Genomic DNA, 16,445 nt, shown 5'->3' on the forward strand with positions numbered 1-16,445 from the left:
AGGAAAACAGAGGATGACTGTTTTAGGGAATGAAACTCTAGGGATTCCTGGGAAGTTGCAGTTATTTTTCTTTTTCTTTTCTTTTTAAAAAAAAATATATTTTATTGATTTATTACAGAGAGGAAGGGAGAGGGATAGAGTGTTAGAAACATCGATGAGAGAGAAACATCAACCAGCTGCCTTCTGCACACTTCCTACTGGGGATGTGCCCACAACCAAGGTACATGCCCTTGACTGGAATCGAACCTGGGACCTTTCAGTCCACAGGCCGACGTTCTATCCACTGAGGCAAACCAGTTAGGGCAGTTGCAGTTATTTTTCATTATAAATCTGACATAATTAATAAAAATAAAGTATTCTCTAAAAGTAAAAATTAATAAAAAGTGAAGATGACTCATTAATGTACTTAAAACAAATATAACCTAATGTTTTGAATTTTATGTTTTTATTCAATCAGATATTAAAGGTAACACCTGTTAATTACATTAAACTTAGAAAATATAGATAACCAAGAAAAAGAAAAAAGAATATAAACACAAATCTATATCTTTACATTTTTTGTGGGTATCTACATATAAAATACTTTTAACAATTTTGGATCAGAAGAGTTTAATAAGTACTGCTAGAATTAGTGGAAAGAGAGAACAATTTGATACATTTAGGAATTCCAGATCATTGGCAGGGTAGAAGGAATGAAAGGGGTAGGAATAGAACATGAGAAGAAAGTGAAAAAAGCTTCCTTTTATTATGTATCATAGAATAAAATTCTTTGAGACAATAAGTCATATCATATATAAACAAGTATAGAGTACATGCTTGTTTGTATTGATATATTTATACATACCCAAACATATACAGGATACATGTATATTTTATGTCATATATCTCATTTCTCATCAGAAGAATAAAACATATTAGCAATAGCCTCCCCAATATAACCAAAAGAAATGAGAGAATAATTATAAAGAATAATACAAACTACTTGTAATAATAATCTAAAGTTAAAACAATTCCTATATAATAAAAGGCTAATATGAAAATTGACCGAATGGTAGAACTACTGGTCGCTATGATGCACACTGACCACCAGGGGGAAGACACACAATGCAGGAGCTGCCCCCTGGTGGTCAGTGTGCTACCACAGGGGGAGCGCTGCTTAGCCAGAAGCCCGGCTCATGGCTGGTGAGCACAGCGATGGTGGCAGGAGCCTTTCCTGCCTCTGCGGCAGCACTAAGGATGTCCGACTGCTGGCTTAGGTAGTATAATAAAGTACTAAGTAAAGGCTATACTAAAAAAGGATACAAAATACAAATAAACAGGATATCTATATTTGTTGTATTAGCCAAAGAAATGGAAAAGAACAATTTATGTACTAATGGTATCAATATAATATTATTAGACTTATGCTGCCACATTAATCTTATGTCATAGAAAAATAATTTTCTCCCAAGTGTTTAAAAAAATGCATGTAGAAATTTCCTGAATCTGTACTCTTTTGCTGGTATTATTCACATTTGAAGCTATTATTTATATATGCTCTCTTTGCTATTATAAAAATTGCCAAGGTAATTATTACTCAAATGGAGAATATCCTATCTAATAAAAGAGAAACATGGTAATTGGCGTACGACCGCTACCCTTCCCATTGGCTAATCAGGGAGATATGCAAATTAACTGCCAGCCAAGATGGCGGCCGGCAGCCAGGCAGCTTGAAACTAACATGAGGCTTGCTTGCTTCAGTGACGGAGGACTCCAACGTTCCCCACCCGCCGCTGCAGGCCTCTGAGCTGCAACTCTAAGCAACTATGTAACAAATATAGAAGCTAAACAAAACCCCAGAAACCTGCTTTAGTCTGCAGGCTTCAGCCAGCAGAATCGCAACATTGTAAGCAAAGGCCAGAAACCTACTTTCAGCAGCGGAGGCCTAAGAGCTGGAGCCAAGCCTCAAAGCTAAAGCTGGCCCAGAATAAAAAAAAAGAAAAGAAAAAAAGGAACGGTTGGGAGCTTCAGTCACCCCCAGCCTGAAAACAGCCCTCAGCCCCTCACCCAGACTCGCCAGGCACCCCAGTGGGGACCCCCACCCTGAAGGATGTGTGACCAGCTGCAAACAGCCATCATCCCCTCACCCAGGCTGGCCAGGCAACCCCAGTGGGGACCCCCACCCTGATCCAGGACACCCTTCAGGGCAAACCAGCCGGCACCCACCCGTGCACCAGGCCTCTACTCTATATAGTAAAAGGGTAATATGCCTCCCAGCACCGGGATCAGCGTGACAGGGGGCAGCGCCCAAACCCCCTGATCGCCCTGTGATTCTGTGTGTGACAGGGGGCGGGGCCACAACCTTCCTATCCACCCTGCTCTGCTCGTGACAGGGGAAGGTGCCCCAACCCCCTGATCAGCCCTGCTCTGTGCCTGATAGGGGGGATCTCCCCAACCCCCTGATCACCCTGCGGCTCTGTGTGTGACAGGGTGTGGCGCCCCAACCCCCTGATCGGCTCTGCTCTGTGTGTGACAGGGTGCGGTGCCCCAACCTTCCTCCCCCCACACGGGCCCTGCTCTGTGTGTGACGGGGTAGAGCCATAACCTCCCCATTGGCCCTGCCCTGAGTGTGAGAGTGGCGGCGCCCCAACACCCTGATCGGCCCTGCTCTGTGGGTGATAGAGGGCGGCGCCCCAACCCCTGATGGGCCCTGCTCTGTGTGTGACAGGGGGAGCTCCCCAACCCCCCTGATAGGCCCTGCTCTGTGAGTGACAGGGGGCAGCACCCCAACCCCGATTGGCACTGCTCTGTGCATGATCGAGTGGCGCCGCAACCTCCCCATCGACCCTGCCTTGAGTGTGACAGGGGACGGTGCACCAACCCCCCAATCGGCCCTACCCTGAGCGTGACTGAGGGTGGAATCACAACCTCCCGATCCGCCCTGCTCTGTGCATGATGGGGCGGTGCCCCAACTCCCCAATTGGCCCTGCTCTGAGCCCGACCAGGGGCTGCACCTAGGGATTGGGCCTGCCCTCTGCCACCCGGGAGCAGGCCTAAGCCAGGAGGTCGTCATGTTCCGAGGGGTCCAAGACTGCGAGAGGGCACAGGCCGGGCTGAGGGACCCCCTCTTCCCCCCCGAGTGCACAAATTTTTGTGCACCAGACTTCTAGTTTTATTATAAAAGAATATAAGTAAACTAGAGGCCTGGTGCACAAAAATTTGTGCATTCGGGGGGGGGGGGTCACTCAGCCCGGCCTGTGCCCTCTCGCAGTCTTGGACCCCTCGGAACATAACGACCTCCTGGCTTAGGCCTGCTCCTGGGTGGCAGAGGGCAGGCCCAATCCCTAGGTGCAGCCCCTGGTCGGGCTCAGAGCAGGGCCGATTGCAGAGTTGGGGCGCCATCCCCTGTCATGCACAGAGCAGGGCGGATCGGGAGGTTGCAATGCCACCCTCAGTCACGCTCAGGGTAGGGCCGATTGGGGGGTGGGGCACCACCCCGTCACACTCAAGGCAGGGTCGATGGGTGCCGGGGTCCAGCCCCAGCAGGTCCAGGGGTCCCCAAAGGTGTGGACGGAGTCGGCGAAGAAGGAATGACATGGAGACAGTGTTCAGTTGATCAGCAGCCTAGCCAGGATCTCCAGCCAGGATCTCCAGCCAAGTTCTGGTCTGGATCTCCAGCGAAGTTCTGGTTAGGATCTCCAGCCAGGTTCTGTGTCCATGTTCTCTTGCTAGGTTCCCCAGGTTCTCCAGCCAGATTCTGTAGCCATGTTCCCTCGCTAGGTTCTCCAGCCAGGTTCTGTCCAGGTTCTCCAGCCAGGTTCAGTCACCAGGTTCTCTTGCCAATTTCTGTAGTCAGGTTCAGTCCAGGATCTTTTGCCATGTTCTCTCCAGTGAAGTTCTTCTTTCTCTAGGTTCCGTGTAGGTTCTGTCTTCTTAATTCTGTGTTCTAAGCTCTGTATTCTAAGTTCTGTCTTGCTGTCTTGTTGCATCTGTATTTATACCAGTTGATTCAATCCTATCAATCTCTATTACAAAGGTTAGGGCGTTTCTTATCTTCATTCCAGGGAGTAAAGATTATGTAGCTTAAGCACGATTGTTCGTAGTTAAAGTGATTAATTACCCGCCTGGCACTTAGTTAAGAGGTTTTATTCCCTCCCTAACTTCAGGGGAAAATCCCTACCTGGGGAAACAACCTTTCTCAGAGAGGAGACCTTGGTTAAAACACATAGTGCCAAGAAGGTGAGCAAACATATTAAGAACAGTATGCCATATATGCCAGGTCCCTTGAAACAGCAAGCATGGACCGGCTCCCGGCAGATGGGGAGGTTGCGGCGCCACCCCATCATGCACAGAGCAGGGCCAATCAGGGGGTTGGGGTGCTGCCCCATGTCACGCACAGAGCAGGGCCGATCAGGGGGTTGAGGAGCTCCTCCCTGTCACTCACAGAGTAGGGCCGAGAGGGGAGTTGGCGCACCGCCCCGTCACACACAGAGCAGGGCGGATCAGGGGGTTGGGGCGCCGCCACTCTCACACTCAGGGCAGGGCCGATGGGGAGGTTATGGCTCTACCCCGTCACACACAGAGCAGGGCCTGTGGGGTGAGGGGGTTGGGGCGCCGCACCCTGTCATACACAGAGCCGCAGGGAGATCAGGGGTTTGGGGAGCTCCCCCCTCTCAGGCACAGAGCAGGGCCGATCAGGGGGTTGGGGCGCCTTCACCTGTCAGGAACAGAGCAGGGCCGATAGGGAGGTTGTGGCCCCACCCCCTGTCACACACAGAGCCACAGGGCGATCAGGGTGTTTGGGCGCTGCCCCGTCATGCTGATCCCGGTGCCGGGAGGCCTCTCAGCTCCGCTGATCCCAGTGCTGGGAGGCATATTACCCTTTTACTATATAGAATAGAGGCCTGGTGCATGGGTGGGGGCTGGCTGGTTTGCCCTTAAGGGTGTCCTGGATCATGGTGGGGGTCCCCACTGGGGTGCCTGGCCAGCCTGGATGAGGGGATGATGGCTGTTTGCATCTGGTCACACACCCTTAAGGGTGGGGGTCCCCACTGGGGTGCCTGGCCAATCTGGGTGAGGGGCTGAGGGCTGTTTTCAGGCTGGGGGTGACTGAAGCTCCCAACCGTTCCTTTTTTTCTTTTATTTTTTTTATTCTGTGCCAGCTTTAGCTCTGAGGCTCCAGCTCTTAGGCCTCCGCTCCTGAAAGCAGGTGTCTGGTTTGTTTAGGTTCTACAATCGAAACTCTGTATCAACTCCAAGTCTGAGATCCCAGCTTGCTGAAAGCTGGTTTCTGGGGTTTTGTTTAGCTTCTATTTTTGTAACTATGTTTCAAACTGCCAGCTCAGAGGCCTGCAGCGGCAGGCGGGGAATGTTGGAGTCCTCCGTCACTGAAGCAAGCAAGCCTCATGTTAGTTTCAAGCTGCCTGGCTGCCGGCCGCCATCTTGGCTGGCAGTTAATTTGCATATCTCCCTGATTAGCCAATGGGAAGGGTAGCGGTCGTACGCCAATTACCATGTTTCTCTTTTATTAGATAGGATATTAGTGTTGGATGATATGACACATCAACCTACAATACTGATTCAGTAAAATAACCACCTTAAAATTTTTTTTGTCCATGTTTATTTTGTTTTTCTTTACTATTTTTATTCAAGGGGTTATATAAATATCACTAATTAAATTATAACAACATTCCAATTCTTGAAAGATCAGGAAATCAACCGTAAAAAAATGTTCCTTGGTTTGCAATTTATTTTTCTATAGCAAAACTAAATCAGTAATTGTGAAAATCCTGAAAGAATTTACATGCAGAAATAATTAAGACTTGCCATAATTAGAATTAAAAAAAAAAAAATTACCTGACATAGAGGGATCGCTTTTGGCTTGTTCGAAGAGAACCTGATCCTGAACTAATGCTACTATTCATCATTTGCTCCCGTAAGTCATGTATTTTGGCTTCAAAACGACTGTATTCTGATGAAAGAAAAAGAGAAATAAATTTAAATTTTATATTCTAAAAACTAAGCCACTTAAAGTATTAAATATGTAATCTGACCTATAATTGGTTAAAGGTGGTTAGAACGTTAAGAGAGTAACAATTCCCCCATTATGCATATTTCAAAAATTAATAATCTTCTAAATGTACCATAAATTAGTACTGGCTGAATTTGAATTTTCACATATGTTATTTCAAAGTTCATATCACATTTAATCAATTAAAAGACAATTTCCATGCATCAAATACCAGTATGAATCTTACATTATTAACTGTAAATTAAAAAAAAATTAGAACGTATTATAATTTTTATACTTAAAAAAAAAGAAACCTATAATAATTTATACTACATACTTTGTTTACTGACTTTTTCTCTGTGAGGAAATCAGTTATTCTTATATTCTTAAATACAGAACTTGTGTAGGGTCAATAATATGGGGAAAATAGGCCTTAAAAACTGATAAATGAAGTTAAATTTACCTCAACTCATTTTATAATTTATAAATCTTCAAAATGCCAAAATAAGACACAAAAAACAATCTGAAGTAGAAAACATTTTTATTTAAGGTATTTTTAATATGATGGAAACGTTTTAATTTTTTTACTTGCAGAATTTCTGCCATCTGGAAAAAAATGAGAAACAGTTTTATTTTTAACTTAAAGGGTCCTATCTCTTTTATAGATTTCTTTCCATGTTATTGTATTTTTTTTTCTTCTTCTTCTCTGTTCACATTTTGGTATAGTCAGCTAAAAAAGGCCATATGTTGATATTGGCTGTCATCTGGAATTTCATCTGGTGCTACTGGCTGGAACACCTCCATGTAGCTTCATATGACTTCTTGGTTTTCTCAGAGGAAATAAATAGAATCAAGATAACAAGAAAGCATTTTTGTGGAGGTTCTGATTAAGAGGCACAGTAGGTGGGCACTGCACCCACCTCCTTCCTCAACATGACCACTTCAAAATTACAACTAAATTACAGAACAAGCAACTTGGATAACCATCTGAAGACTAGTTGAACAGAAGTCCTATAATTAAGAATATAAAGGAGCAGCCATGTAGAGATTGGCAGGAGGGGCGGAGAAATGAAGTGGCCTGGCTCTCACACCCATGTGTGGTGCTTGAGAATCTGGAGGGTTATCTTAGCTACAGAGGTTTCCCTTGAGGAGTGAGGGGACTGGGCCCCATGCTTGGTCCCCCAGCCCAGAACACCAGTGTCAGGAAGAGGAGTCCACATAACATCTGTCTGTGATAATCAGTGGGAATTCCATCTGTTGGGATGAGACAGAGTGGTGCTGGGAACCCAGGCATCTTCTTAAAGGGCCAGTGCACAAACTCTCACTCACAGGTACTCACCATGGGCTCGGCTCCAAAGAAGACAGAGAATGAGGAAGTCCACCAAAGACAAACAGGGAGAAACTGAGTTGTGTGGCTCCTGGGCGAGAGCTGGAGGGACTCCTGCCATTGTCCCTGTGTTGAGTCCTCCCACCACACAGCCAAATCTAAATCTACACTGGCTTAGTGAACTCCATTAGCTCCACCCTGATGACTCCCTGAGACCCTCTGCCCTAACCCAACTTGTACATATCGAGGCTCTCTCAGAACCAACCAGTCTAGAATTGCATTGCAGTATTTCTTAAAAAACTTTGGAGAAATTCTGGTCAAGCTCAGGGAGGTGCCAGAGATGTACAGGGAGAAACTGAGTAGTGTGGCTTTAGGACAGTGATGGCGAACCTATGACACGTGTGTCAGAGGTGACACGCGAACTCATTGTTTTGGTTGATTTTTCTTTGTTAAATGGCATTTAAATATATAAAATAAATATCCAAAATATAAATCTTTGTTTTACTATGGTTGCAAATATCAAAAAATTTCTATATGTGACACGGCACTAGAGTTAAGTTAGGGTTTTCAAAATGCTGACACGCCTGAGCTCAAAAGGTTCGCCATCACTGCTTTAGGACAAGGCTGGAGGAATGGCTGCCATTGTCTCTGGGCTGAGCCCCATCCCGCATGGCCCAAGGGCATCGAATTTCCTGGGGTAAGCCCTCCCCCGACATGGCCAAATCTGAATCTGCATTAGCCTGGTGAACTGTACTGACTCTACCCTGAGGACTCCCTGAGACCCTATCGTAGCCAATTCAAGATGTGGTTGGAGGCTCTTTCAGCAGCAACAAGCCTGGGTTTGCTTTGCAGTCTCTCTTAAAACCTCTCAAGGAATTCTGTCCAGTTCAGGGGTTGGTGCGGTGCCAGACACATAGAAAGAAAAACTGCTGCATGGCTTCAGGGTGAATGCTGGAGGGACAGCTGTGTTGAGCCCTCCTTCCATATGGCCAAATCTGAATCTGCATTAGCCTGGTGAATTCCACTAGTTCCAGCTTGATGACTTGGAGACCTTGACCTACTGCAAAGGTCTGCAGGCCCCAGGTGGGTGGTGGCTGGCCTTGGTGCACCCTGAGACTTTTGCTGAGTGGCCTCAGGCCCAGATCTGGGGCTAACACTGGTGACTCCCTGAGATCCTGCAACAACCCAACTTGCATAACACCGCAGGCTCTCATCAGCTGAGCCTTATGGGAAGTCTTGGGGTGCCTGGGGCCTTTTGCAGACCTACCGCAGGCCCAGTACTGGTGGTAGCCAGCCTTGGTTCTCAGTGTGTTCCCTCCCATGAGCATCCGGGCTCAGCACGGGCAGTTACCAATGGCAGATCATTTTGAAGCTCCTAATAAGTAGCGCTGGGCCAGTCACAGGTAGCATTTGACATTGACCAACAATAAAGTCCCTCCCAAGAGGCCCCAGAACCAACATATTTCTTGGCTGGCATCAGACCACAACAGAGCACCACCGGGTTAGCTCCACAAGTAGCACACCTAAAATAAGATCTTGGCAGGCAACAGACCCCACTGGGGCAAATTGTACTCCATGGAGTCAGCCCCTGTACAGTAGCTTGTACGCTACGGCCGTGGCCAATCCTTACAGTCAGTTAGCCTGAGGTTCAATTCTACCCACTGGCATGCCAATAGCAATCAAGGCCCAACTACAACAGAGAGCATACCCAACCCACACAAACACTCCTAAAGCACCTGCTAAGTGATCAGGAAGACTGTGCCACTGGGCTCCACAGGACATCTATAACAGAATGCCACCCTGCCAAGACTGGGAGATGTAGCATACTAGTATACACCTAATACATAGAAACAAACGTAAAAGGTAGTCAAAATGAGGAGACAAAGAAACATGTCCAGAATACAAGAACAGGAGAAATATCCATCAAAAGAACTTAATGAAATGGAGGAAAGCAATCTACTAGATACAGTGTTCAAAACACTGGTCATAAGGATGCTCAAGGACCTTAGATGAAGAATAAATGAACTCAGTGAGAACTTTAACAAAGTGATAGTAAGCATAAAAAAGAATATAGAAATCATAAAAGAAGAACTAGTCAGAAATGAAGAATACACTAGAAGGAATCAACAACAGATTAGATCAAGCAGCAGATCAAATCAGCAATTTGGAAGATAATACCCAATCAGAAGAGCAAAAGAAAAAAGAATAAAGAAAAATGAGGATAGTTTAAGGGACTTTTGGGGTAATGTTAAACATAACAACATTCACATCAGAGGGGTACCAGAAGAAGAGCACAAAGGATTGAGAACCTATTTAAAGAAATAATGACTGGAACCTTCCCTAACCTGGCAAAGAAAAAAGACATACAAATCCACAAAGGGCAGAGTCCCAAACAAGATGGACCCATAGAAACCTATACTAAGATACATTGTAAATTAAAATACCAAAGGTTAGACAAAGAGAAAATATTACAAACAGCAAGAAAAAAGCAGTTAGTTACCTGCAAGGGAGCTCCCTTAAGACTGTCTGATGATTTCTCAATAGAAACTTTTCAGGCCAGAAAGGATTGGCACAAAATAGTTAAAGTGATACAAATGAAAAGCAAGGACCTAAAGACTACTCTACCCAGAAAGGCTTTCACTTAAAATTGAAGGAGAGACAAAGACCTTCCCAGATAAGTAAAAGCTACTCGACCAGTATTACAAGAAATGTTAAAGGGACAAGAAGCAGAAAGAAGAAAGGAGAAGGAGAAGAAGAAGCAAGAAGGAAGAAGGAAGAAGAAGGAGAAGAAGAAGAGAGAATAGGAGAGAAGAGGAAAGAAGAAGAAAGACGAAGAGGAGGAGGAGCAGGAATAGGAAGAAGAAAAAGGAATAGGAAGAAGAAAAAGATTATAAATATAAATAATACAATGATGATAATTGCATACTATCAATAGTTACTTTAAGAGAGCCACTTCAGATTGAAAGACTCATAAACTGAAAGTAAGGAAATGGAGAAAAATATTCCATGCAAAACAACAAAAAAAGTTGGGGTAGCAATGCTTATATCAGACAAAATAGACTTTAAAACAAAGTCCATTATATCAACCCAACAAGTGGATATAATCCTTGTAAACATATATGTTCCCAACACAGGAGCATCTAAATATATAAAGCAAACATTGATAGACATAAAGAAATAGACAATAATACAGTTACAATAAGGGACTTAAACACCCCATTGACATCTATGGATGAATCTTCCAGACAGAAACTCAAGAAGGACAAAGTGTTATGGGTTCAATCAGCGAGATAGACCACCGACTCAGAATTTAAATTTAGGAGCCTTTATTAAGCTGGCCAGCTGACTACAGCCGCGTCCCTCCCCCATCTGGGAGCCTCGCAGCTTATAGTGCTGATGGAGGGTACAGCAAAGCCTTTTATCTGCAACACTACAAAGCATTTCCTGGCACTGGCAGGGTTCACACAAAGTTTACAAGTACGAATGGGGAGGTAAACGGAGTCATACCTGGCTGGGTTGAATCATAATACACTGTTTTTCTAAGACAATCTAGCAATTTTTCTCTGCCAGGATCTCGGACCCTAATACAATCGGTAACCTTTCCATGCCTCAGTCCCTCCCCCTAGCACATTCCGTAACCCTTCCATGCCGCAGTTCCTCACCCTAGCACACAAAGCAGCCTTAAATGACATATTAGACCAAATAAATTTAATTTATATATTTTTTAGAGTATTTTACCTGAAAGCAGCAAAATATATATTCTTTTCAAGTGCACAACATTTTCTAGGATAGACTACATGTTAAGCCACAAAACATGTCTCAATAAATTTAAGAAGACTGAAAGTATACCAAGCATCTTCTCTGACCACAATTGTATGAAAACAGAAATCAACTACAAGAAAAAAACCCCTGAAAACCACACAAACGCATGGATGCTAAGTAACATGTTACAGAACAATGAAAAGGCTAAGAGTGAGATCAAGGAAGGAATCAGAAGATAACTTGAAACAAATGAAAATGAAAACACAACCACCAAAAATCTATAGGACACCGAGAAAGCAGTCCTAAAGGGAAATTCATAGCAGTACAGGCCTATGTCAAGAAAGAAGAACAATCTCAAATAAACAATCTAACCTTACAGCTAAAGAAACTTGAAAAAGAACAATGAACAAAGATAAAATTGAGAAGGAAGAAAATAATAAAGATCAATGAAACCAAGAGCTGGTTCTTGGAAAAGATAAACAAAATTGATAAACCTTTAACCAGACTCAATCAAGAAAAAGAGAGAGGACCCAAATAAATAAAATCAGAAGTGACAACTGATATGACAAAAACAAAAAGAATTATAAGAAAATATTATAAATAATTATATGCCAATAAATTGAACAATCTGGAAAAACTGGATAGTCTTAAAAACCTACAATCTTCCAAAATTAAATCAAGAAGAGACAGAAAATCTGAATGGACAGATTACTACCAATGAAACTAAATCAGCAATAAAAAAATCTCCCAACAAACAAAGTCCTAGACCAGGTGGCTTCACAGGTTAATTTTTTCAAACATTCAAAGAAGAATTAACACCTATTCCTTGCAAATAATTCCAAAAAATTCAAGAAGTGGGAAGACTCCCAAGCTCATTTTATGAGGACAGCATTATCCTACTGACAAAACCAGTTGAAGACATTACAAAAAAGCAAATTACAGGCCAATATCCCTGATGAACATATGTGCAAAAATCCTCAAAGTATTAGTAAACTGAATTCAGCAGTAGATAAAAAAGATCATACACCATGAATAAGTGGGATTTATTCTTGGCTTACAAGGTTGGTTCAATATTCATGAATCAATTACTGTGATACACCACATAGACAAAATGAAGGATTAAAATCATGATCATATTAACAGATGCAGAAAGACATTAGACACTTGACAAAACCCAGCATCCATCTATATATATTAAAGCCAAGTAACTGGAACACCGGAACGACCGGAACTGGCTGCTTTGCTGAGCACTGCGGCCCCAATCGGCCCCTCCACCCTGATCGGGGGCGGGGAAAGCCAGCCAACCTCCCACGTCCCCTCCCCCGGCTGGCCCAGCCCCGATTGGCCCCAATAGGGGCAGGCTGGCCCGACCCCACCCGTACACGAATTCGTGCACGAGACCTGCAGTTTATAATAAAAACTCTCGCAAAGTGGAAATAGAGAGAACATAATAAAGTCCATATATATTACGAATTCACAGCTAACAACATACTCAATGGGGAAAACCTAAAGTGTTTTCCTTAAGATAAAGCAAGACAGGCTTGTCTACTTTCACTACTTTTATTCAACATAATATTTGAAGTCCTAGCCACAAAAAAATCAGATAAGAAAAATAAAAGGCATCCAAATTGGAAAAGAAGAAGTAAAACTGTCATTATTTGCAGGTGACATGAAATGGTGTATAGAGAATCCTAAAGATTCCACCAAAAAACTATTAGAACTGATAAACAAATTAGTAAGATACAAAAATATAGTATTTGGAAATTGGTTGCATTTTTATACACCAATAATAAACTATAAGAAAGGGAAATCAAGAAAACAATTTCATTTATAATTGCATAAAAATAACATATTGAGAAATAAATTTAACCAAGGGTGTAAAAGACCTGTACTTGGAAATTATAAAACACCGAAGAAAGAAACTGAAGAAGATACAAATCAATGGAAGCATATACTGTGTTAAAAAATAGATAGTATATTATTATACTATCTATTTTTTAACACAGTATATGCTTCTATTGATTAAGCTCCTAGGGCAATGGAAACTAAAGAGAAAATAAACAAATGGGACCACATCAAAATAAAAAGCTTCTACACAGCAAAAGAAACCATCAACAAAATAAGAAAGCCCACTGCATGGGAGAACATATTTGCCAATGTTATCTCTATTGATAAGGGTTTAATCTCCAACATTTACAGGGAACTCATACAACTTAACAAAAGGAAGATAAACAACCCAATCGAAAAATGGGTAACGGACCTAAATAGATACTTTTCGAAAGAGAACACAAGGAAGGCCAAGAAACGTATGAAAACATGCTCAAAGTCACTAATCATATGAGAGATGCAAATCAAAACGACAATGAGGTACCATCTCACACCTGTCAGAATGGCTATCTCAACAAACAAGTGTTGGCGAGGATGCGGAGAAAAGGAAACCCTTGTGCACTGCTGGTGGGAATGCAGACTGGTGCAGCCACTGTGGAGAACAGTATGGAGCTTCCTCAAAAAACTAAAAATGGAACTACCATTTGACCCAGTGATCCCACTTCTAGGAATATATCCCAAGAAACTAAAAACACCAATCAGAAAGGATATATGCACCCCTATATTCACAGTAGCACAATTTACAATAGCTAAGATTTGGAAACAGCCTAAGTGCCCATCAGCAGATGAGTGGATTAAAAAACTGTGTTACTTCTACACGATGGAATACTATGCTGCTGTAAAAAGGAAGGAACTCCTACCATTTGCAACAGCATGGATGGAACTGGAGAGCATTATGCTTAGCGAAATAAGTCAGTCAGATAAAGATAAATATCATATGATCTCACTCATTTGTGGAACATAATGAATAACATAAACTAATGAACAAAAACAGATCCAGAGACAGAGAAGCATTGATCAGACCATCAAGCCTCAGAGGGAAGGTAGGGGAGGGTGAGGGTAAGAGGGAGAGATCAACCAAAGGACTTGTATGCATGCATATAAGCATAACCAATGGACACAGACACCAGGGGGATGAGGGCATGAGCGGGGGGGGGGGGGGGGGGGGGTGGAGGGGGGATAAAGACACATATGTAATACCTTAATCAATAAAGAAAAATTAAAAAAATAGTATAAACATCGATAAAATGTCCACACTATCCAAAACAATCAACAGATTCAATGCAATGTCCATCAAAATGCCAATGGCATTTTTCACAGAATCACAATAATCCTAAAATTTATATAAAACCACAAAAGACCCCAAATAACCACAGCAGTCTTGAGAAAGAAGAAAAAAGTTGGAGGTATCACGATACCTGATATCAAATTATAGCACAAAACTATAGTAATCAAAACAGCATGGTACTGGTAAAAAACCAGATCAATGGAATAGAACAGAGAGCCCAGAAATAAACTCATGCCTATGTGGTCAATTAATATAAGACAAAGGAAGAGAAATAAGCCAGTCAGAGAAAGACAAATATCACATGATCTCACTCATATGTGGAATCTAATGAATATATGACAAAGGAGACAAGAACATACAATGGGGTAAAGATAGCCTTTTTAATAAATGAAGTTGGGAAAATTGGACAGATACATGCAAAAGATGAAACTAGACCACCTTCTTACACCATACGCAAGAATAAACTCAAAATGGATTAAAGACTTACATATAAGACTCTAAAACATAAAAAATCCAAGAAGAAAACATAGGCAATAAAGTCTTTGATATTTCTCTTAGTAATATTTTTTTTTCTGATATAACTCCTTGGGCAAGGAAAATAAAAGAAAAATAAACAAATGGGACTACATCAAACTCACAAGTTTTTGCACAGAAAAACAACAACACACAACTATCAACAAAATGAAAAGACAACTCACAGATTGGAAGAAGATATTCACCAATGATACATCAATAAGAAGTTAATATCCAAAATATACAAAGAGCTAATATAATTCAACATCAATAAACAAACAATTTAATTTAAAAAAGTGGGCAGAGGACCTGAATAGACACCTCTCCAAAGAGGACATGCAGATGGTGAATAGACATGGGAAAAGATGCTCAATGTCACTGATCATCAGAGAAATGAAAATTAAAACCATGAGGTATCACCTCAGACCTATCAGAATGGCTATCATCAATATATCAACAAACAACAAGTGCTGGTGAGGGTGTGAACCCTCATGCACTATTATTGGTAGGAATGCAGATTGGTGCAGTCACTATGAAAAACAGCAAGGAGGTTCCTCAAAAAATTAAAAAGAACTACATTATAACCGAGCAATTCCACTTCTGTGTATTTATCTAAAGAAATCCAAAACATTAAATTGAGAAGATACATGCATCCCCTTTGTTTACTGCAGCATAATTTACAATAGTCAAGATATGGAAACATAAGTGCCCATTAATAGGTGACTGGATAAAGAAGATGGAATATTACTTGGCCATAAAAAATGAAATCTTACTGTTTGGGACAATATGGATGGACCTAGAGGGTATTATGCTAAGTGAAATAAGTCAGAGTAAGAAAGGCAAATACCATAATAAATGAACAAACAAAACAGAAACCGGCTCATAGATACAGAGAACAAACGGAAGGTTGCCAGATGATGGGAGGGTGTGTGTGTGTGTGTGTTGGAAGGCTAAGTAAAGAAGGTGAAGGCATTAAGAAGTACAAATTGGTAGTTACGAAATAGTCACAGGAATGGAAAGTGCAGCATAGGGAATACAGTCAATAATATTGGAATAACAATGTGTGGTGCCAGGTAGGTACTAGAATTATCAGGATGATCACTTCATAAATAACATAAATGTCTAAATACCATGCTGTACTAAAGCTAATAAAAAATAAGACTGAATGTCAACTGTAATTGAAAAATAAAATAAAAAAAACAGAAAAAGGCATTTTAAAAATGTTTTGGGATTTTGGGTCTGATGAAGAATTTTTTAAAAAGTATGTTTTTATTGATTTCAGAGAAAGAAAGGGAGAAGGAGAGAGATAGAAATATTGATGAGAGAGAAACATCGATTGACTGACTACAACATGCCCCCTATAGGGGATCGAGCCCACAACCTGGGCATGTGCCCAAACCAAGAATTGAACCATGACCTCCTGGTGCATGTGATCACACTCAACCAACTTAGCCAAGAATAAGGTACTCTGGGCAAGAAAAGGTACTTTTGTGAATAGATTCTATAAATTAGCACTGAATAAGCTTTCTATCTTTCAATTGTTTTTACGTAATAAAAGCAAAAAAGGTTCTTTACAAAAATGATTTTTTTGGTACAAAAGTGTGATTTTTGAAGATGGACTATTTTAAACCCTGATATTAAAAACTACTAAATCTAGTAATAATAAAAACTTTAAGCAC

General features: G+C 41.9%; 1 protein-coding gene across 22 annotated transcripts in view; it reads right to left on the minus strand.

Moving 5' to 3' along the window:
* The window catches only part of DLG1 (discs large MAGUK scaffold protein 1), a 291,832-nt gene that overhangs the window by 48,589 nt on the left and 226,798 nt on the right, over positions 1-16,445 (minus strand). For all 22 annotated transcript variants that reach the window (XM_036351776.1, XM_036351782.1, XM_036351770.1 and 19 more), the window contains one exon: positions 5,836-5,950. In XM_036351776.1, the coding sequence (XP_036207669.1) occupies positions 5,836-5,950 (115 nt within the window). The remainder of the gene's footprint in view (positions 1-5,835; positions 5,951-16,445) is intronic.

The sequence above is a fragment of the Myotis myotis genome, unplaced genomic scaffold, assembly GCF_014108235.1.
Source record: "Myotis myotis isolate mMyoMyo1 unplaced genomic scaffold, mMyoMyo1.p scaffold_m19_p_2, whole genome shotgun sequence".
Taxonomy (NCBI): domain Eukaryota; kingdom Metazoa; phylum Chordata; class Mammalia; order Chiroptera; family Vespertilionidae; genus Myotis; species Myotis myotis.